The sequence below is a fragment of the Aulostomus chinensis genome, chromosome 6, assembly GCF_037954235.1.
Source record: "Aulostomus chinensis isolate RoL2024-O1b breed Wild chromosome 6, RoL_Achi_v1.0, whole genome shotgun sequence".
Taxonomy (NCBI): Eukaryota; Metazoa; Chordata; class Actinopteri; order Syngnathiformes; family Aulostomidae; genus Aulostomus; species Aulostomus chinensis.
This window is the reverse complement of record NC_141325.1, coordinates 6,723,938-6,747,619: the sequence shown is the minus strand read 5'-3', so window position 1 is coordinate 6,747,619 and position 23,682 is coordinate 6,723,938. Positions and strand designations below refer to the sequence as shown.

The following is a 23,682-nucleotide window of genomic DNA, read 5'->3' as shown; positions in this document are numbered from 1 at the left end:
TTCTGCTTTAGACAAGATCTCAAGCTGAGAACTGTACTCTCGCCGTGGTCTCCCGAGCCTCTGCAGGCTGCTTGGAGACATTTTAAATTTTATTTCACACACATCTTTTTTTAGACTTTTCTGTCAGCTAATGTTTTTTTGGGGGGGGGGAGATGTCGTTGGGTCTTTTTTTTTTTTCTTACACAGTAATGTATTTTTTAGTGGTTGAAAAAAAAAAACACTTAAATACTTTGAGACATTTTGACATGGGTTACTGCCGCCATGGCTGCAGCTGTTTTGCAGTGTTCTCACTCAATATCGGAACAATTCAAGTGATTTTGTTCCCAGGTGGATAAAGTAACAGAGAGCTGTTTCCTTATTTGATGTGTGAGTGGATTTCTACTCACGAATTGTACCGCTCTTCTTCTTGCTCTCATTATTGTTTTCAAGTGACATACCATAGAGAGATATTAAACAGGGATGAATCGAAAGACTGCAAAGCAACTTGAGAGAGGAGTGATTTCAAATGAAGTTTTGTATTACCCAGGATATCTGTCCCTAATCCCTAATCCCAGGATATAATATGTCTGCACCAATCAGGAGGAAATATACTTTCATAAAGTTAAGATGAAAGCAAAAGAAGCTTGAGTCAGGGGTGTTTATTTGTCCTCGTGATGTACACAAACACACACACATACATTGACATACATGTAAGTACACACACACACACACACATGTGCATATCCATATTACGAGGGATTAGATGGCTGTTTGCCAACAGTGATATGCAAAGCTGCAGCAGCATGACTCCATTTTAAATCTATATCATTAACAGACTTCTCTGCGCACCACCATGGGGGGGGGGCTTCAGACACACATCTGCATGTTATTCAGACCACAGACACCAGATGAAGGTCAGAATCTTCCTGCTCAGTGGCAGATGATCAATAGACATCAGAAGTCCTTGCACATGTTGAAATGAGACAGGCTGACTGTCCTCCTGACAAACTGTACTACAAGGAGCTGAAGGAGGTTTAAATCTGGTGATCCTCCGCTGAAGGTCACACAGCGCAGAAAAACACTTAAGAGAAATGTTTAGGGTGTATTGCTCTCAGTGAAGGTGAAGTGAGAACAATCCATCCATTTTCTACCGCTTATCCTGTTAAAGGTTTTAGGGGGTGGAGCCTATCCCAGCAGCCTTCAGGTGAGAGGTGGGGTTCACCCTGGACGGGTCACCAGTCCATCACAGGGCCAACACAGAGAGACAGACAACCATTCACACTCACAGCCACACCTACAGTCAATTTAGAGTATCAATCAGCCTCGTCCCCTCTTGATGTCTTTGGACTGTGGGAGGAAGCTGGAGTACCAGAGAGAACCCACACAGGAACAGGGAGAACATGGAGACTCCACACAGAAAGATCCTGTGATGGAGCCGGGGCTTGAACCTGGAACCTTCTTGCTGCGAGGCAACAGCGCTGACCACTGCACCACCGTGCCGCCCGTAAGAACAATCCAGTTATCAAAATAAATTCATTTCATTTCAGGGTGCAGCCTGGATCTGGATATTCAATTACTCTTAATCTTTTGTCTCATCTGTCTTTGTTTTTGTTAATTGTTACACAGACAGGAACACAGAAGATAAAACTGAACTTTCATATCAGAGGGTTTGGTAATGTCTTTCATGTTACCAGGTACGGCTGTTTCTTTTCTCATCAGTGTCAGTTGGGGGGAAAAAAGGCTTCAAATAAGCCTCGATGTCTTGGAATCACAGTCCCTGTTGGAAGAACTTCCAGTGAATGTCTTTCTACCAAAATAATGAGATTTTTTATCTGGTTAAACAGGCAGTAAGTTTTATATATATATATATATATATATATATATATATATATATATATATATATGGCTTTAATCAAATACATAATTATCAGAGTGCTTTCAAACTGCTATCAAAGCATTGCTTTTACACTGAATCAATTAACTTCAATAGAGAAGAAGCGTGACAAATTATGCAGCAACAATAATGTCATATATTGTCACCTTCTTAAAAGAATTGCCTAAGTCCTTTTTTGACAATTTTTGTGCCTTAAACAGCTCCTTGTCTCCAGTTTTTTGTGTTATCTGAAAAACTTGAAAAAAATGACACGAGTGATTCTTTAAAGAAGGCGACGATATTCTTAATGGTCTTAATCTGCAGCCTTAACATCTACAGTACCACCGGATAGGGAGGTGTAGCTGGACAATATTTAGATTTTGTACCAGTATTTACTTTTTGGGTTGAATAATGAACTCTTTATGTATTGCAGGATGCAGCACAAGGTATGTACTGTCCTGGGAGGCGTGCAGGACTGTGCAGGACTGCTGGAGATCATAATGAAGCTCTGGCACCCTCAACATGGCGTGCGGGACTTGCAAATGTGACGCTGGAGGGAAAAGAAGCTGCCACCGGCTATTTGTTATTGTTTTATATGTTGAAGTCAGCCTCCAGATGGGATCCTTGTCTAATTACCATATGGGCCCACAGTCAGATGTCACTGGCATTTGATTCCTCTGAAGCACAAATATGAAATGCCAGGAGCCCACGCTGATCTTTCTGTCATGGGAGGAGGCGTGTACAAGGTCCTCATGTGAGAGCTTTATGAACAGCGAGTCTGTGATTAGTATCTCCTGCCATCCAGACTCATCCCCCAAGTGGGGAAGTCCACACATACACACAAATGATTTGAGAAATAATTAATAACGGTGTGCCTGATATGCATTGTTTTAAACAGTTTTAAATGTCCAATATTTTGACCAGCTTTTGTTTAATTCGTGCCACCGCTGCTTCAAAGTTAACAGATCTTCTAGTCAACTATTGAATGAAGAGAAGATTTCAGCCTGCAAACGGACCAGAGAACTGTCCAGAAGTTCATTAAAATAACAAATTTATGCACGACATGCCTACAGCAGGCTTGGATAGACCCTGTGGAAATATTGGCAAATGCTAGATGGGCCGGCCCAGTTAGTAGACTGCTGCCAATACTGCCATCACCAGCAATGTGGAAAACAGGTTGTGGGGCAACAATTGATCTGCCAATCGGCCCCTAGTCAACAGTCATGGGTGACAGTCCCGCAGGAGCCTCCCTGTATGGTGGCCAGTGGTGATGTTATTGTCATTAAAAGTAAACTTCCAAGCTGGGTGTCACAGTGGGGAAAATGCTCTTGAAACTATGGCATTTATTATAGCAATAGAGGAATCCAATTGGGTTACGTATCCTGGGATTACTTGTTTGAACAAATGCAAGTTAACTTACAGCAGTACTTCAGTGCTGCATCACATCTTTGTGATTCCAGAAAGAGTTAGCCAGAATATTCAGCCTGCAGCTAGCGCTACCAGCTGGCTTCCCCAGGTAGCAATTTAGCTTGACGATAGTTCAACCAGCTGGCGCATTCAGTGAAATCAACAAATTTATGGTCATCTGGGCTCAGTAGCGCCATTAGCTTCAAGTTAGCTTCAATTTACATGGGTGTTGTTTTCTCCATTATTGGCATCACGGAGTAGTAGTTGCAGGGAAAAACATCCTTGTGAGCTCAAAACACCTATCTGTGACTACTTGAAAGGCAAATTATCCTTTTGCTGAAGTGTCTCATTAATTCCATGTGAAGATGCATACTTAATTCATAATATCAAAGATTTCATTGCAATTTTTTCCACCCAGATTTTTTTTTTTGGGGCCCAAAGGTTCAGTGCAATTAACTGCAAAACAACATCAGAGCTCTGAAAGGAGGCAGAGGTGTGAAACCTGTACGGAGGACAAAAGTAGGTTGTGTAAGTGTAAATCTAAAGAACCAATACTGTTGCAGAAGCCATGAAGAGATGTTCCCGGTGGCAGTTCTCGCCTGTCAGACGACCCATGCAAGAAATTAGGAGGGTGGGCCACCACACTGAGGGCTGCAGGCTGGAGTATTCTGTTGTATTTAATCCTGTTATAAGGTGCTATAATTCTATTTTCTACACACACACACACACACACACACACACACACACACACACACACACACACACACACACACACACACACACACACACACACACACAGCCCACACACATACACCCCCCCCCCCCAATACGTTACCAAAGAAACCAAACAAAGTCAGCGGCCAGTCATCGTGATGTGGATGAGAAAAATAATGAGAGGCCGGGGTTGCTGATTCATTGCTGTGTGCTAGAATTGGTACATTCGCCAGATCTGGCAGCTCACACGCCCACTCCCGAGAATGGAAGTGAGGTAATAAGTGAAACAACGAGAAGCGCCCGGGGGAGGTCCCTGGTAATGGCTGCCCCTCAGTGGAGACCTAATTATTTCTGTCTTCTGCCTTTCCACCACATCATTCGCTCACCTGTTGGCCCTGCTGAGACCCTCAAGCAGGTAACCAGCCTGCAGGAGCCCGCAGACCTCATGAGGGAGTCTCTCATCTGCTTTACCTGACAAACAAGCAAAAATGTCAATGTTAACATGATGAAACCATCACCTCAGAAGAAAAGAACCCCATGCAAAAACCAAGGCTTCTCTATTGCACTGCTGCAAGTAAAATATCCCCATTACATGCACGCACACACACACACACAGGTTTGTGTAGCCATCCTTAGTAGGACATTCCATTGACTTCCATTCATGTGAATATAAGCCCTAATCTTAATCCTAGCCCCAACCAATTGATGCCTAACCTCAACCTCAGGCTAACTGCAGTTTACACCTTTACTCTGACTTTGACCAGGTGTTCATAAATTAAGTTCTGCCGCATTAGGACCAGTCTTTGGTCCCCATGAGGACTAGGGGTCCTGATAAGGTAGTGTTTATGTCAGAAAAGGTCTCCAAAAGATAACAAAAACAAGTACACACACACACACACACACACACACACACACACACACACACACACACACACACACACACACACACACACACAGGTGTCTCTATTTGAAATGAGTCCCTTAGGGAGCAGAGATGACGAGAGAGAGAAAGAGGGTGGACAGAAAGCAGCATAAAGTAAATTAATCATGTTCAGTCTCTCAAGTCCGTGTGAGAAAAGTCATGGGAAAAAAAGCCCCCGCACTATCTCCTCCCAGCACAACCATCCAGTAGAATTAATTATCCATAATCCTCTTTGTTTCTGTATTGCAGCTTTTTACAGTGTCTGCGAAAGCTGTAAGTTCAGCCGAATAAATCAGGTATAACTAATAAAGACCATTCAAAGACCCTGGACATGCTGGCTGGGACAGCAGATTACTAAAATGTCAGCTGAGCAACATGTGTTTGCAGCGACGTTCAGAGGAGCAGACAACATAAATAAACCTCTTCACTATAATGTATGCATGTTAGTATTGCTGTGCAAAGAAATTGAGATTAAAAAGTTTTTTATAGGGAGTTTGATCATCTTAACTTATTAATGTACCCTATCATAAATTGTAATATGTTTTATATGATATTTATATTTATGTGTGTTGTGTAAGTGCTTCCAGTGTAGCAACAGATGGGGATCTTCATAAACAGGAAAATGTTAAGGTTTAAATTGCATCATTTGTTTCCCAGAGCCACCAGACAGCAGTGAAGTCTGCAGTAAAGGAGTCTAAGTAATTAGAACACCTGGGGAGGCAGCCACAGGTGCACCACATCCCTCTGCTCTCCTCTGACCTTGGCTGAGCTCCTGTGGTCGGCCAGGCCGGGGGGAGGGGGGTCCAGGCTGCTGGATGAGACTAAAATGGCAGAAACTAAAGATTACAGTGAAGTTTATAGACATCTTAATCGATAGGATCTTGTGTAAACAGAAAGACTCCAGCGGTAGACAACTCTGGAGTCTCCCACTGGAGAGAAACAAGATGTCTTGACCTCACAAATTGTCTTGTAACAGCAGTTGTCAGTCAGCCAGGGAGTGTGGATCTGGCATTTTGGAGCAAACTCTCCCTTTGGATATTTTGGATGCTGACAGAAAAGGACATCTGTTGCTCCCAAAGCTGCTCTCCTCCTCTCTGTCATCCACGTTAGAGCCCCTCATCCTCATGCTTTTTGAGCCATCCATACTCAGTGCGGAAAGAGAGCCCCCATCCCTCTCCTGCTGGCTGTCTAACGAGATCCTCTATCTCTGACACCCAGCTCTGTCACCCAGAACAAAGCCTCCACTCTGACAGAGAGACGAGCACACCGAGGCTGCACACAGGCTGGAGAGAGCAGAGCAAGCCGAGAGGAGGCGAGGGGCCTATGCCGGAGGGATTTATTCCTCGTCCTGACAGGTCGCTTTTTTTTTTCCAGGTGGGCAGATGGATTTTCTTCCCCTTGAAGCAATGTTCCAGCAGGCACTAAAAAGACAGGTTGTTATATTAATAGTCAATGACCGGTCATCTGTGGAGTGTGCGTCAAGTCTAACATGTCAGCTATAGCGAGAGGATCCCGCTGATACAAGGCGACCTATTCCTCTGGACGAATGCGTTTAATATTCCGAGCAAACACTAGTAGTTCATGTGCGTGCATCACAATCATTAACAACAACGATGCAGCTGATAGACGTGCCTGGAAGAAAGCATGAAGCACAACTTTTCATAAAACATTTACATTCTGATGATAATCCCAAAAGTGACACGAGGCATTTAATTGCATCAACACAGCCAGACAACAGAATTAGCGCTCATCAATGATTTCAACTCATGTGTTTTTATTTGTTCCCACAGCTGAGAGCTCATGTGAGCATATGCCAGCTGGGCAGAGAATTAGTCCACAATATGACCCGAGGGCTGTTCATTTCATGCCATCGTTTCTCCTTCATCAGTTGCTCATTCTGTCGTATTTGCTTTTCAATTACAGAATAATCTAAACTGGATTGGTGTGGAGCCTGATGTGAGGAAGTGACCACTTTGAAGCTCGTCTGCAGCAGAAGCGACGGGACGCGTGCCAAATAACAGCATCTAAGAGCAGCGCAAAATTATCATCTCACACAAGTTTTAGCTTCTACTTCTTCCATCACTTTGACCATCAGTTTAAGGGAATTTAATTAATATTCTCCTCACTGCTGTTTTGTGAAATCACACCAGGAGCAGAGAGCATATAAAAGCCTTCACTTTGAAGTCCTTACTCTACCTACGTCCTGATCTTAAAATCAGCTTCACAAGACACTTTCTAAAGCTGGAAACCAGAGAACCTTTTCATAGAGTCTTGAACACTAGAGGACCAGCCACATATCAGCCAAATAAACTAACTTTTTTGAAAGGAATGTGCCAAATTTTTGTGAAATGCACCCATTTTCTATCTCTTCCAGAGCCAGACAAGAAGATAAATACCCTTCTGTCCTTTCTATCTGTGCTGCAGGGAGCTGAGACCCTCAGAGACCAGCTAAACAACTTTCTAAGAGAGGATGAGGAGGATTACTTCTGGACAAACCAAGACCCTGATTGTTATCAATTGGATGACTTTTGATGGAGGGATGCTAACAGTTCCCATCCACTTTCATTCATTACGCTTAGCTAACTAGTGCTCAGCCTGTCTCTGTAGGTGTCATCTCTCTACTGCACACACAGAGGAGGGAAGAGTATCTTTCTGCTTGTCTGGCTCCGAGAAGGATGGACAATAAATGTTACCCAGAAAGTTGAAGTGTTATTTAGTAGGTTAAAAAGATTTCAGCATTTTGGCTATCAGCATATAAGGGGGCGGCATGGCTCGGCGGTAGAGTGGCCGCCCAGCAACTGAGAGGGTCACTGGTTCGATCCTCACTTCCCCCGGTGACCATGTCCAAGTATCCTTGAGCAAGATACTGAGACCCTAATTACTCCTGATAGCCCTGCGACGGACTGGCTATCCATCCAAGGTGAACCCTGCCTCTCACCCAATGTCAGCTGGGATAGGCTCCAGCACCCCCCTGACCCTTAATGGATAAGCGGCATAGAGAATGGATGGATGATGGATGGCTACCAGTCTTTGAAAGCCACAAAAACAATTATTAATACCAACATAATCAGATCAGTTCTTTGACACGGATCACTGGATCAGCACTTCTGTGAGTCAGCAGAATCAGCTACAGAAGGTTGATGTTAAAAGCAGAGATTTACAGTTTGAGCTCACGAAGATGCAAAGCAGCCCAAAACCTGAAGCCCTGAGCTTTGGAGAGAGTAGTACAGACATAAGAATCATCTTACACCAGCCTTCTTGCATCAGCACAGGTTCTATTTTGGAGGAACACTTCCATGCTCTGTGTCTGCTGCCAACTTTTAAATTTAGTTTTTGGCAGCTATTTTGCTGGAGGCTGATCTGATGATTGCTGCTGCGGACCATTTTAGAAGCTTGTTAACACATTTTCTGGATCAGAGTTGCGCTTCTTTAAAATGGAACCTACATGGATCCGGATGAGTCGAGTGCAGATGATAATGAGCACCTCAGAGAAGTGGACTCTGTCTAACAAGGTTTAGGGTTCTACAGCTGAATCTGTTTCGTGTCATTTAGCATGACACAAACTTAGGTTGATGCCCTTGAACCAAATTTCGAGATGTTAAACTTGGATCATATTTCCAAAGTGTGGTTGTTGTCCAGGCCAAACCACAAACACAAAGAGTTTGTTGTTTGTCTCAACCCAGCAAGAAACATTTGCTCTTTCATTACAACCTAAATTTAGGAGACAGCATTTGTCTCTGTGGGTCACACTGCAACTCATCTGAATTATGATGTTTCACAAGCATATTTCTATGGAGCTCATTTGCCATTCTGGGAAAAGAACCAGTGCATTGTTGAGCTCAAACCCCGATTTAAGAGAAGTCATAAAAACGCTGTCATCACGTTATCCATTTTCATTGTAAATTTAAAAAGTACAAACCTCTGAAAGCTTTGTTTTCATCTTCTTTCTCATGGCAATCGAATGGCTTTAGGGAAATGTATTTCTTAGCTAGCACTCGTCAATTTGAGCAACACAAACAGCGGCTAACTGTATTTAAAGCTTCGGTGCGACTCTTCTGTCTCCATCCTCTGGCAGTGACAGTTATTACAAATGGCGGTCGACGTGCTTGCGTACGAGTCTCTGCTGCAGCCTTCCCTGTTGCTGCTGTTGCAGAAACACTGCAAAATGACTTGTTTCTCCAACAGAATTTAATCAATTTTGTCTGATTACATTTGGAGTATCTAGAAGAGATGCATGATTAGATTTCATCCACATTCAAATTAGACCAGGGATAAACAGAAGTACCAGCTTGGCCAGTGTCCCCGAGTCTCTGGAGCACATACATAATATGCTCAATAATGCAGCTCACATGCACTCAAAACACGCCGCACCATTATCCTCCATTGTCTTCCACTGGGGACAGTAAAGTTAACCTTGAACCTCGAACCTCCAAGGTTAAGATGCTTTTAGGCCAAAGTCACGCAGGGCAACTCTGTGGAGATACAAAGATCCGAAATGACAAAATTGACAAGGTTCTATTGAATCACACAGTCACACGCATGGCTGTTCATTCATAACAATGCCTTCTCTCTGTGTGGCAACAGCGTGTTCCCGAGGAGTCTCAAGCTGTGTGTGAATATCAGCTATTTCCAGCTGATGGCATGCCAGGCCCATCTGCTGAAGATATATCTAATAGGGTTATAGTGTTGGCTTTGGTGTTCTACCAAGAATCAATCCTCATAAGCAGAGGTGCATTACAGCCGGTGGTCATCTCTGTGAAATTTTCACTTTATTTGGATTTCACATATGAGAGTGTAAAACTCCTTAATAAAACACACAAACCCTAACAAAACAGAGAGCAGAGGACATGAAAGACAGATAGAAGAAGAAAGAAAAGACTAAAGACTGTTACCATAGTGAGGATATTTTGTGTATGTGTGTGTGAGTGTTTGTGTGAGTGTGTGTGTGTGTCATAAGATTGTACGAACTGAAGTAAAGAAGGAGAAGGAAGGAATACAGGAAGGAATCAGTGTCTAACAAGGCTGCTGGGGTGTTTCAATGAAGAACCATTGCTGCCCTCTTCTGTCTGAAGAGAGTTTCACACCAGGGGGTGACCTTTGACGTTTGAGAACAAATACAATTTCAGTTGTTCCTTGAATTTGTGCCAAATGAATAAAAAATAAAAATAAAAATTGTAGAGGCAATAAAATGAACAAAATGGGGCGTGTCCTTTATTTCCATCCATATATTTTCTATACCGCTTGTTCGTTGATGGTCGCGGGGGGGGGGGGGTGTCAGTTAATTGACATGGAAACTACTTGATAAAGAAAAATATACTAAAACACTGGATTTTTTGCAGTATTTGACAAAACGATGGATTACTTTTTCATTGAAAGAGTCACATAAAAGATAATTGTAATATTCTACATGATACAATAAACGGGTAATAAAAATTCGCCTCTCCTTTCGCCTCCTTTTCGTCTGTTAGATAAGCTCCAACAGAGCGAAGTAATTCACTCAGACGCCCAATCACAAACGGCTACGACCCATTCCTGCTAGTGCAGCTTTTTTTAACCAATGAGCGCCTTTCTTCTACGTAACGTTGACCAATGACATCGTCGCGTGTTGTTACGTCCATACTACGGAAGTTGATGATGTGTGTTTACCGTCGCCGATGGAACCAGCTGTTGAGTAGTCGCTGTCTTTGTCGTCGCGGTGTATTTCTGAGATAAACGCGTCAATGAGCTGAGGTAACGAGGCTAGCTGCTTGCTAACCTACGAGCTAAAAGTTTCGTACCGTGAGCTGAAGAGTTGGTAACTCGCTGAAATGTTAACGGGGTTTTCTCTTCTGCCAGCCGGCCTGACTCTCTCCTCACTGGGATGGAAATAGATGGAGGGCCGTAGCAGGAGAGGATGGAGGCTTTCACCTAGAATTTAATGGCTGCAGTGACAGTGTGGCGGTACACCAGTGGCCGTGTCCTCGGGGGCTGGGGCCCGCTTCTGTGTGTCCTCCTGGGCTCTCTGGTGGCCCTCCTGATGCCCCTGGTCGGGGTGGAGGACCGGTGCTGTGATGCCTTGAAGGGAATCGCTCAGCTCCGGTGTCATTTATGGGGGAGTTCCCATCAGACTCCAGCCGTGCAGTCCACCGGCCTCACAGTCCCCTTCACGGACCTGGATGTGCTGCCCCAGAGGTCCAAACCCAGCAAAGGTACATGCGCTGCTGTCAGTTTAGCTCAGTACGTTAGAAAGAGAATTTAGTCTTTCGGATCGGGGCCTTGACATGGTGACCATACTTAATATTAATAATGAAGACTTTTATGAAACAAATTTCATCTTTATTGCCGTGTTCATGCATCAACATAGACATTAAGGCTTCTATCCAGGCCACTGAGTCCCTCACTGGGGGGGGGGGGGGGCAAGAAAAACCTTAGTCAGATGACGCATTGTGATTGGATAATGTTAATGACGACAGCCCCCAGATGATGTAACAGAGCAGCTCATCTCTGTCATCAGTTGCTCATTTGAATGGCTTTGACACAGTGTTCTGCTTGGTATTGTTGCTGTCAGTCTTTCGGTTGACATCCAGCAGTGAGTCAGGACTCTGTCTGGATAACTTTGCTGCGCTGTGACAACTCAGACACCAAAGTCAGAGAGGTTGTCTGACATCACACCGCCCACAGCCACGCAAATTCCAATAACCTTGCAGTAAACCGCCATCAGCCAGTCACTTTCGCCTTTTGGCACCGGACCCTGTGTGCAGACATCCGGTCCTAATATCATGTACAGCCACCACAGCTTATATCACATTCAACAACCCTTGTGCACTGACTTCCAACTGATCTCAGGGTCAAGACCAGAATGCCACATTTGAAACTGTAGAAATTGTGACATTTCCTCCCGGTATCACTCTGCCCTGATGTGGACACTATCTGTTGTTTTATCTGGCACTACTTGAAGCTGTCTTGTGTTTTCGTGCAGAGATGGAGCTGGAGGCCAGAGCGGCACTGCTGCAGGCTCTGGAGATGAAGAAACAGGGCAAGAGGGAGAAAGCCCACAAGCTGCTGGTGCATGCGCTCAGCGTGAATCCAGATTTTGTGGATGCTCTGACTGAGCTGGGGACGATTCTGGAGGAGGAGAAGGATGTTGTCCAGGCAGACCACCTCTACACCAAAGCCCTGGCCATCTCGCCATGCAATGAGAGAGCCCTGGTCAGCCGAGACCGCACGCTTCCCCTAGTGGAGGAGATTGACCAGCGTTACTTTGGCATCATCGACAGTAAAGTGCGCAGGCTTATGTCTATTCCTAAAGGCAACTCTGCTCTCCGTCGAGTGATGGAGGAAACGTACTACCACCACATCTATCACACAGTAGCCATCGAAGGCAGCACTCTCACTTTATCTGAGATTCGACACATAATTGAGACACGCTACGCCGTCCCTGGGAAGAGCCTCCAGGAGCAGAACGAGGCCATCGGTGTGGATGTGGCTATGAAGTACATCAACACCACGCTGTTGTCCAGAACAGGAGCCATCACTGTTAACGACATCTTGGAGATTCACCGACGAGTGCTTGGCTACGTAGACCCTGTGGAGGGAGGGAGGCTGCGCACCAGCCAGGTGTTTGTGGGTCACCACATCCCCCCACACCCTCAGGATCTGGAGCAACACATGCAGGAGCTGGTTCAGTGGCTCAACTCTGAAGACACACTGCAGCTGCACCCTGTGGAGTACGCAGCGCTCGCCCACTATAAACTGGTGTACGTGCACCCGTTTGTAGACGGTAACGGACGCACTTCGCGGCTGTTGATGAACCTAGTGCTCATGCAAGCGCGATACCCGCCAATCACCATTCGCAAAGAGCAACGGGCTGAGTACTACGCAGCTCTGGACATGGCCAACGAGGGCGATGTGCGTCCTTTTATCCGTTTTATAGCCAAATGTACAGAGATCACACTGGACACTTTGCTGATCTCTACAACAGAGCACGCCGTGGGGCTCCCGGGAGGCGGCCAGGACCAGGCCTGTCCCGACTGCAAACAGACCATCCCAGTCCACAACTGAGTTGGTGATTGGTGGGCGATGATGGTGAATGACTGAATCCATCATGTCCAGGTGCAGGAACGAGTTCCACCTCTTGCCTACCAAAGAGATCAGTGAAATTTTGTCACAACATGCTAACGTTTTAATGTTTTAACGCAAAGTGAAAGAAACTTTTTACCGTATTTATAAGAGGTTTTATTGGAATGAAATTTGAAGTCGCAACCTTTGCTAATATGAGGTGAAAGGGCTTTCTGTCATTGACTTGAGATCTAAAGTGACTGTTGACAATGTATGAGCATCTCATTTATCCTTTTTTTTTTGGATACGTTAGGACTCATTGCACTGTGAAGCACTTTTGTGTGTTTGATTATTTATTTTAAAATAAAAGTGTTCTTTTACCTTTTAATAAGTCTTGGAAAAAATAGATTTCAGTATCGTTCGGATCAGTTAATATAGATGCCTTTATTAAATCTATTTTTAGAACAGAAAAAAAAAGTCAACAAGACACTTTTTTTTTCCAGGATCCCAAAACACAAGGTAAAAAGGGTACATAATGAAACAAGCCAGAAAATAAATACTGTGAATTAACAAACAAAAAATAGCCATTTAGTACTTTTCTCTCTTGAAACTTGAAAACACTTGACAGTAGAAATGATAAAAAACACACACACACACACACCACCTCAGAGTACATGTGAAATAGAAGGTGCCTTATACCATATTTAGGTTTTTTAAATCTTTTTTTTTTTTTTTTTTTTTTAGATTAGGCCACTGTGGTGAGAGCAATTCATATAGCTTGTATTCCATCTGTTTATATAAGTTACAAACTATGGTGACCTTTTAAACCTGACCTATGTACACAACAGGAATATTTTACCCAAAGCAGGCGAGTGGACCATGGTGTAATGTAAACTACAGTTAGAAATCTACAACTGACTGACACACAACATGGGAACATGTTCAACAGCATTGATTGTCTCCAAGTAGCTGCAGAACTACCTGCTGCTCACTCTAGTTAACTCAGAAAAACACTACATTTATACAAATGTACTTAGGTGAGCTCAAGATGGGATGAATCTCCACAATATACACACAACCCAGTGTGTGTGTGTGCCTCTAGCAACAATCAAACACTTGCTGAACTCCCAAGAGTTTTGCTGCTTAAAAGTTTGAACAATAGTTTCAGCTGGCTTATGTACATAAGCAAACATTTGCTCGACGCTGTTGTGTAACCGGCCCAGTTTGTTTGCTGACTAAAAGACTTTTCTACCTGTTTGACTGCACGTAATCTTTTCCCGCAATTACCAGTTAAGGTCGAAGTAACCGTGCGCTCGTGTCATTTCGCTCTGAGTAACCTCATGTAGTCAAAAACAATCGGAGACAAAAGGCAAACTTTCATCTACTGAGGCAACTAATCAAATAATTTCTTCTGTAGCAGCATGTGGCATCATTTCCCAGCAACAAGTATCAAAACATAGTAAAACAAGAAAGTAAATCATAAGACAAATCTTTTGGAAATAATGCGTATAACTCCATCAAGCATCAGGGCAGTTTTTATACACAAAAATGTGCTGTTTGAACTTACTGTTGTTCTAATACAGAAAACGGCTGACTAACAGTAAGGTGGTACTGTGTGTGAAATGGTCACGTGTGTTTCTGTACATTTGCATTGTTTGCTGTGTCCTCACAGGTTACCAAAAAAAAAAAAAATCAAGGTTTCATAAAACATTTTGGAGAATGTTTTTTTCACAACTGCACGTCAAATAAATGTAGACACACACACCAATTAATCGGTGAGGTCGCATCAAGGGGGTGTACCAGGAAGCCGGCTGGACAAGACCCAAAGCCTCAGGGAAGTTATCAACTTGCTCTATTGACTCAGGATCTTGACACACTCCCATAGAAGGGGGTATTTGCTGCATTATTTGACTATTTCTTCTTCTTCAAAAAAAAAAAAAAAAAAAATCTAAAAATGGAATGATCACATGCTGCAACTGCAGGTGAGATTTTACCATGGAGAGTTATGAAGAGTACAGTAGAGAGCAACGCTCGCCTGTTTAGTTCCAACAGTGGCGGAGTGCATGCACATGATCGTCGTGACAAAGGCATTTGAGGGGCGGGGTCTTGGATTGAAGGATGTCACAAATCTGAAACGCTCTTAAGTGCAGTATAGCTGATGACCTCGGACAAATGCGGAGACCTCTGAATTCGGGCCCAAGTCTTCCAATCACAATGAGACTATGACTACTACGAGCCCCGCCCACTTTTCTACCTGTTCAGAGGGAGAAATCTTTTGATTTATATAAACTCAGGCAAACAGGAAGTCTGCAGTTAACTTTACACGCATTGAGCTGATGATGCAGGAGAGCGCTGTGATGCTAGCTTGTTCTACAGTAACTCCACAGCTTGGTGACACTGCTGCTATACAACAGACAGCGGCAGCAGAAACCCAATGGATCTCTTCGCCCTTTTCCGAAGGACACGTTACCATGGCGATTTAGCAACAGATTCGACATGCCTGGCTTTGTAGTACACCCCTCTGAACTTCAACCCTCCTCACAGACAATCACAAGTTTGGCTGTTTAGAATAAAAATTCTGTCCAACAAGCATCTTCTTCTGTTCCATCCCTTTCACACAGAACAACAACAACAACAACAACAACAAAAAAAAACAGTTTGCCACATGAGCCACGTTTTTTCTTTTTTTACATACAGTATATTTACACACAAATATTATACACTTATTTACACTTATTGAAAAGCATCCTGGCAAAGTCTGAATTGGACAAAGGTTTTGCCTCCCCAGCTGCGTTTGCTGCTGCGCTGGATGACGCCGACACTCGCTCAGCAGCAGTCCCGTTCTCCACTTTGGTTACGGGTCCACTTTGCCGGTGCAGGGAACGAGGGAGTAAGGACAGCTGGGTGCGTCCTCTACCTCTCCTGGACAAAAAAGAAAAACACTTTTACTTAAGTACTTTGATAGAACAGTTGTTCGGACATTAAAAAGCATCAGTAAACTTACGAGCCGTAGACCTGCCGGGACATCAGGTCTGACGTGGGCCTGCTGGAATCGGGTTTGTCTGTGTTTCTGCGAGGAGGGTTACTAATAGCAACAGAGATTTTGTTGCCTTCGATATCCATGCCATCCATTTTCATTACTGCCTGAGAGGCCTGGGCTTCATCTGCAAACTCGACATACGCCAGACCCTGCAGACCCACACAGCAACAGAGGGTGACTACATCATCGACAGCTGCACTGTGGTCATCATCAGCCGGATCAAGACAACCATATCTAGCTGTTCTCCAGTCTGTGCCTCACCTTAGGTTTTCCTGAGCGATATGTGACCAGTCGAACATCTTTGATGGTACCGTGGTCTTTGCTTATTTTTTCCAGTTGCTCCTTGGTGCAGGAAAATGGCAGCCCAGAGATGAAGATTTTGTGTTTCTCCATTGACGTGTTGTACTTGAACACCTGGGGGGCACATTGATGTGCAGAGGTCACTGGCATTGCTCACTATAACTAAAACATGTCAATTTGTGTCTTTTTTTCACATTTACCTTAAAGTCTGGGTTTTTGTTTTTGTCGACACACAGTGAGACGAACATGGGCCTGCCCTCCACTTCTTGTCTGTCCAGTTTGAGGGCCACAGCGACCGACACAGGGCTTTCGAACTGCACATAGCAGTAGCCTTTGAAGCTCCCTTTGTTGCTGAAAACAGGGCGAATCTGTTTGATGGGACCACAGGTCTCAAACACTGTCCTGAGTTTCGTCTCTGGCTCCTCCAGGGTGTATGCCAGGTTACTTATGAAAACACTGCTATCATCATTTCGAAGCTCTTGCTTATCATCACTCGGCCTCTGGGCAGCAGCCTGCTGGGCTTTTTTCATTCCGGGTGGAGGCGGCTTATAGCCGGGGGGGGCATTCCTACCAAACAGTCCTGTGTCTGTCTCCATATGTTCGTCTGTGCTTTGGTCACCATTTCCTCTGTGCCTTTTGGGAGCTTGTTCTATCACAGAAGGAGAAATACATGATGATTTCGATTGATATAAGCAGTTCTATACTTCATAGTAAGTATTCCACTCACCCGAGTGGTCGTTCCATTCATCTGGATCTTCCTCTTGCTCAGCTTTCCTCTTCTCCCCAAACCGAAATCCCTTTTGAGATTTCTTCTGAGCTTTCTTGTCTGCCTTGGCCTTTCGCCGCTGCTCAGCTCTTTCCTCCTCTTGTTGAGCTAATGTAGCTTCTTTCTCAGCCACCTAATGGACGAAGCCCATCATGAGAGCTGAAAGCAACAGAATGGGGAAAACTCGCACAGTTCAATGCTGAAGTGTGCTCCTACCTTTGCCCGTTGCTCGTTAATCCTGTTCAGCCGAGTCTCTGTCTTCTGCACCGCTGCATCCCAATCCTCCAGAGAACCTGAAGGTGAGGACACACAGTCACTACCATCCTGCTGCAACTCTGCTATATTGTTATATTACATCTCATTTTCTGTGAGGAATCACCTTCCACCCTCTCAAAGGTGAGAAGGACTTCACACACGTGCTCTGGGTAGTCGGAGGTGCACTGCACCGCTCTGTGGAGAGCTTTTCGACAGTGAACAGGATCTCCATAAGACCTGAGGATGAATTTTTTTGAAAGCAACAACACGCAAGTTGAGCTAACATTGACACACCACTAAAAAAAGGTTTGAGTCCATTCATTAAGTAGTGCACTGCAGACCGTTCAAGGTTATAGTACTCCAGCCACATGTTGGCATATTTGGCGTTCCCTTTTGTCATGATGTTGTCCCACAGCTCTCTGGCCTTCTGCATGTTCTTACAATGGAGGGCCTGAAAAGGACAAAGATAAGATGATGTGCAAAATGTACAACTCATGCCATTGTATTTTTAGTTACTGTTCAGTCCAGTCCAGTTCTTCAAAAACGGTAGTCATAGCAACAATGCTTACCTCTATCCTTGCCCAGATCTGCATTATAATACAGGAAGGGTCTCCACTTTCACCAAACCCTACAAAGCCACAACACAATGAGTCCAAACTGACACAAAACCAAGAGGTCAGAGGTAAGATTCAGAAGCGTCCACCTACTTTCTTCCACATCTTGTTTCATGTAGTCCAGAGATCGAGAGAAAGCTCCCCGTAACTCTTCCAGCTCTTTACTCGACTCTGCCAGGTCGAGAGCAACATCAGCAAGGGGACATGGTGAGAATTTGAAACCATGAAGACAAATTCTGCCTTCACTCCTAACTGCTCTCACCTTGGCTGAAATCCACGCGCCTCCTCAGGTAATCAAGGTACGCCTGCCAAATCTCCACATAATCTGTGGCCTGAATGAATCCAGCATTCAGTGCCTTTTCAAATACATCTGTGAGAGAGAGTAAAGATACTACATAAAACTACTGAGCAGGAGGACATACCAAAAAAAGTAGGGCCTGTCCAATCAATCAGCCAGTTAATAAAGTATTGGAATCTGCTTGCACAAAACATGTTGCACAACGACGTGGGAACTTCCATTTCTCAGACAATGCACAAAAATACTGTTACACCACGAATAGACAGGTTGTTCAGCAGGTGGTGCCTCGAAGTGACATAACAACTCACTGACCAGCCGCAAGTGACGTCATGTCTACGTGCTAGGCAGCCAACTAGTCCATGAAAGACAAATGAAGAAGGATTGAGTGTTGACTTCATGCTCTGCTACTAGTTTGTCAGTTAGGTGTGAACTCTGAAAGGGAATATTACCAGCTCTTTACTCTCCTGTCAGTGACTGCCAACCAGTCACGCATGTTTATGTTTGCTACATTAGCTGGCCTGCTAACTGTACTATTGAAACAGCTAAGGAGTGGAAGCTAATTAGGGCATGTCCGTGATTGGTGTGTGACCAGCAGTACCATGAAAATTTTCAGTATTCACTCCCAACAGAAAAATCTACAGTTGTCAAACTGTGGCAAGAACATTTTAATGTCTGGTTTTCCACCAGAATGTTAGCAACAGACACTTTCTTAAGGTGGACCAGCTATTGCTGTTTTAGTCACAAAGAGTGTTTTGATTTTCACACTTCCACCTCCACCCTGCTGCTTACCAGAGACAGTCTGATGATCGGCCCCATGCCTCTCTAGAGCTAGCAGGTAGCTCTTCCACAGACCCATAGTCCAGGGGCAGTTTCTGACAGCGCGTTCATGGGTAGAGAGAACCAGATCTTTGATTTTGAGCTGACGGTCCTGCAGAGCCCGGAGAAAATACCAGGTTCAATAACCCCAGGTGCTTACAAAAGTGATTTTATGACACCAGTATCATCCCACCCAGCACTTTAACTATTATTATCTTCATTTATGCTTGAGGTTTTGACCAACTTTCTCAATGTAACTCACATTCCAACACAGTTAAGCCCATTCACTGTAATCATTTTACAACTAAGCAACAATTAGAATTCTTATTAATTTGATGAATTTCTGTTATTTTGAGGCTGAGAGAAAATAGAGATACTCACAAGATATGTGGTGTATTTTGCCCACATGTCTGGCACCAGGCAGTTCTCCGCCAGCGCCCGCTCGAAGGTGATCTGGATCCGGGCTGGGTCACCGTCCTTGAGCTCAAAGTCTATGTAAGCCTGGTACTCTGTCAGCTTTGGGGTCTCTGCTACCAGCTGCAGCAACATGACAGTAACAACTAGAGTCATATAATACACAACACTGATGAGAGCAAGAGAAACAAGTGTGTTGTTCCAGTAAGAATTATTCATGGAAGTTAGTTACCAGTGACTCTTCCAGAGCCTTGCGCTTCTCCATCTGTTGTAAAGCCTTTTTGTACTGATGTGAGACTGTTTCAGGCACCCCTTGTTCAGACCACTCCTCATATTCTGCATACGTGGCTTCCATGTCTATAAAAACAGGTTGATTTTCTTAAAACTAAAAAGGCATTTTCCTATTCCTATTTCCTTTTTGCCTGTTTAGAATCCACAGTTCAATCATATTTTGGTGACTTTCTATGCTTTCATGATCCAACATGCTCTGAAATGTCCATTTACACATGAAAAATAAACAGAACTCCAACCCTGAGAAACATATTCATTTATGAAGTGCTTCAGTGTGAAACACTGTACACGTTTCAAGTTAGAGTACATTTTTTTGCAGGGCTCCAAGAATTAGAAAATATATTCCCGAAACAGAAATGTCTCCACTCGACTGGGCAAGATAAAAAAGGCCATCTGGCTGTCTTGTTCATTGCTGCAACAAACTGAATGTCTGGCCAGACTGTGTTCTCTTTCTAAAGCTTCATGATTTCCAGTTCAACTGTGCCACAGACAACAACTGTTAAAGTTAGACAATTACTTACAATTCTTCGGGTGGACTGTGAGACGTGACCCCCACTAGACTAGGCTATCATACTCGGTCTACCGTGGGACCTGCACTGTCATGTGATGCCATGTTTTTGCATATCAAGTTTTCAAGGCAGAGTGATTTGAGTAGACGAGGAGGGAGACACTAATAAGTGTAACACAGCAGGAGTCGACTTGTCAGTGTTCATGCCCTCACATCCAGAGTTCTGCCCAGTTTACAGCAAACCGTGTGTACTGGAGAGGGGACATCCTTACCCATTAAGGGGACAGCCAGCTGGCGGCGAAACAGAGTATGGATGCGCTCAAGCTGAGTGTTGAGCAGCTCCTGCTCCCCGTGGCTGGGAATCCTGCCAGCAGGAGGCTGAGGGGAGAGAATCAAAGTTTCAGCAAATGCCTGTTTAGTACTAACATCACATTAATTCAACATTGAGAGGACGTTTTTTTTTTTTTATTATTCTAAAAGGGTGAGATTTAATTTGATTCTTAAACTCTACAATACTGTCAATTGTTTATTAACTAATTTTCAGGTGGCTTACACAGACTGAAAATACTATTTTGATTGAAAATGTAGGAATGTGTGTTACCTGAAACAGAAAACAAGAGTCTAACATACGTATTCCAGTGGCCTCATCTGACTCCAGGGTTAACCCAGACATTACTCCACCTTTATTATAATAATTTAGACTCACAAACTTCTTTAAAAGTTGCTACAAAGCTGTTAAAGCCAAATGACAGCTGAGCTACCACAAACAACATTGAGTCTCCTTGTGTCTTCTCCTCGCATCTCTCCTCAGTGTGAGTGACTGAGATGTGAGGAAAAGATGCAAATGAGGAAAACTTGGCAGCAATTAAGTGAATAGACAAGTACCCAGAGTGTACGTCTGGCAGCTGACACGATCTCCTCTGATGAAAACACAAACCTGTACTGTAGACAAAATGGCGTTCTCAAACTCTCGGTACGCCTCCCACACCATCTGCCCCTTGGTGACGTGAAGTCCAACGGCTGTCACTGCTCTCTCGAAGATGGATCTCACCTTTTCTATCCCTCCCGGTGAGCCCATGCCACCAATGGAATACTGGGCATATTCTAGCCAGATATCTGGGCCTGAAATAAAGAACAACACAATTACAAGTAAGGCTCGTGGAATAACTACGTAACAAATCAAAGGCAGTGGCGTGATGCACTCACAGATGTAGTCCTTCACAGCCCTCTCAAAAAGTTCATAGACCTTGTCCCGGTTTGGCTCCTCCTCAGTCAGGCGAATCTCATCCTTGAGCCAATCAAGCCAGATCTCTGGAGGTTTCAATAGAAAAATGTGGTTTCAGTCACACAAATAATACACCGCTGCAGAGAACCGATTCTCCTAACTTTAATCCTGATTTAGACCAACCTTCAGTGAGTGGGAAAAGCTCGCTCATTTTCTGCCTCGCTTTTCGCAGGCGGAACAGCTCTCCCTCCTGCTTTAGTAGTTTAATGAGATCGACATGGCAGTTGTAGTCGAAGGCATTGATTGACAGCTGGAAACAGAGATGAAGGGAAGGGGTTAAGATTTTGAAGGGCACAATAAATATATCACAATTTAATCAACAGTGATAGAACCAATAACAAATAAATTGTTATAACTTATTTATCTCATGCAAATTCAAGTCCCCCTGCTGTCAAAAATGTGCTTTTCTTCTGGTAGCCATAATTGAATGTTGGAGCTTCATTGTGGAGAACGATGTGAGTGCAGTTTGACAATGGAAGACTGCTGTCACACTGACTGGTGATAACTATTTATTCTCTGTGCTGACTGAAATTTAATATTAAAATGCAGACCTGCAAGCTGGATATGCAACTGTTGCAAATATTTAGAAATCTGATCCTTTTTCCAGATACTCTAAATTGACCGTAGGTGTGGCTGTGAGTGTGAATGGTTGTCTGTCTCTATGTGTTGGCCCTGCTATGGACTGGTGAACTGTCCAGGGTGAACCCCGCCTCACGCCCAAAGGCTGCTGGGATAGGCTCCAGCCCCCGAGACCCTTATCAGGATAAGCAGTAGAAAATGGATGGATGGATGATCCATTTTCCAAAATTCTACAAATTCGGTTGTAAAGTGGATCTTTACAGCCTTCAGTTCACAAACAGTGAGAACGGACTTCAGAAGCTTAACGTGTAAAGTAGAAAAAAAATCTGCATATTCACGTATTTTGGAATCTTAATTGAGGGAGAAGAGTGTCTAGGAATGTCAATGTGGTTATTGTAAGAGGCTTCTTATTTTGCACAATGTGAGACAAGAACAATTGTTTTTAAGAGTATTTATGTTTACGTCAATACAAGTGTGAATGGCATCTTTAGGTAGCAACATTGTCAAACCCCGATATTTGTTACTAAGTCATAACCACATTCTTGTAAGCAACAGATGCAGTCTGACACAACAGTCCTGCAATGAACCATTACATCATGACACCTTGTAGTCATTTACTCACACCACTGATGGTAGTACTACACATCATCAGCACCTCCTTGATAACAACACGGTTCAACAGCACCCTGAAGGCGCAATCAATACCTGCCTGATAGAATTAAGATAAAGATGCTCGTTTATTTCAGTGTATTGAATTGATCTTTAATGCATGTAATAAAGGAAGTGCAGGCAACAGAACAGAGTGAATACGCGGTTTCTTAGCCTTTCCTGTCGGTCTCAGGAAGGGTTATTTCAGCATTGTTACAAAGAAAACAACCAGGACAGTTTTTTTGATGACAGTTCTCGGTACATCACAATGACCCGTTTCGACCGTAACACCACACAAACTTGGTTCACATTGTACTTTTTTTTTTTTTTTTTACCAACAGAGATCTGTCTGCAAGACGCCGCGACGTCACACCGGAGAAGCCAAAAGGCGCGTGTACTGACACGAGCCATTAGCATCATATTAGCAGCACAGCTAATCACGACCGCAAAGTGACGTCGTATTACACGCGCTAAATTAATTGTTTTGGGTAACAGCAACTAATACTGAAACGTAAATAAGTTTTATAAATGCTGGAGACGGGGAAGCTTACAACCGCACAGCTGCTGGCTTGTTGCTGCAGACTCTCCCGGACTGTTTTAACACCCATTCATTATCGTTAGCTCGTAGGCTAACGTTAGTTAACGAAGATTGGCTGACAATTACCTGCTCTTCCAGCCGCTGGATTTCGGCTTCATTTTCCTTATCATCCTCCGAGGAATCGTCCTCTTCGTCATCTGAATTTTCTACTCCCATGCCCTCTTCCTCCTCTTCGTTGTCAGATTCCATCTCCCTCTCCTCCATTCTCGCATCTTCCTCCTCCATATCTTGTAACTGCGTTTGCTCTGCGTTGCTTGACGCTGCCATGTTGGAAAGGCGATCTGCCTAGTAACAGTCCAAACAACCCAGCGGCGCCGCGAGGGGCGGAGCCTGTGGCG

General features: G+C 44.0%; 2 protein-coding genes across 2 annotated transcripts; one reads left to right on the top strand and one right to left on the bottom strand.

The window, feature by feature from the left end:
• The first annotated feature begins 10,484 nt into the window (after positions 1–10,484).
• On the top strand, positions 10,485–13,593 carry ficd (FIC domain protein adenylyltransferase). Its single transcript, XM_086206121.1, has 3 exons — positions 10,485–10,625; positions 10,731–11,083; positions 11,854–13,593. Exons 2-3 carry the CDS (start codon positions 10,813–10,815, stop codon positions 12,933–12,935), a joined length of 1,353 nt encoding a protein of 450 aa, XP_086062247.1. The 5' UTR covers positions 10,485–10,625; positions 10,731–10,812; the 3' UTR covers positions 12,936–13,593.
• On the bottom strand, positions 13,358–23,650 carry sart3 (spliceosome associated factor 3, U4/U6 recycling protein). Its single transcript, XM_086206120.1, has 19 exons — positions 23,411–23,650; positions 21,643–21,769; positions 21,441–21,545; positions 21,172–21,356; positions 20,507–20,612; positions 19,668–19,792; positions 19,403–19,558; positions 18,995–19,133; positions 18,170–18,277; positions 18,001–18,078; positions 17,863–17,921; positions 17,635–17,744; positions 17,418–17,530; positions 17,255–17,331; positions 17,000–17,171; positions 16,473–16,921; positions 16,234–16,386; positions 15,937–16,121; positions 13,358–15,854 (listed from the first exon to the last, which is right to left on the bottom strand). The coding sequence occupies exons 1-19, from the start codon at positions 23,609–23,611 to the stop codon at positions 15,656–15,658; spliced, it is 2,847 nt and encodes a 948-aa protein (XP_086062246.1). The 5' UTR covers positions 23,612–23,650; the 3' UTR covers positions 13,358–15,655.
• Between the last annotated feature and the right edge of the window lie 32 nt (positions 23,651–23,682).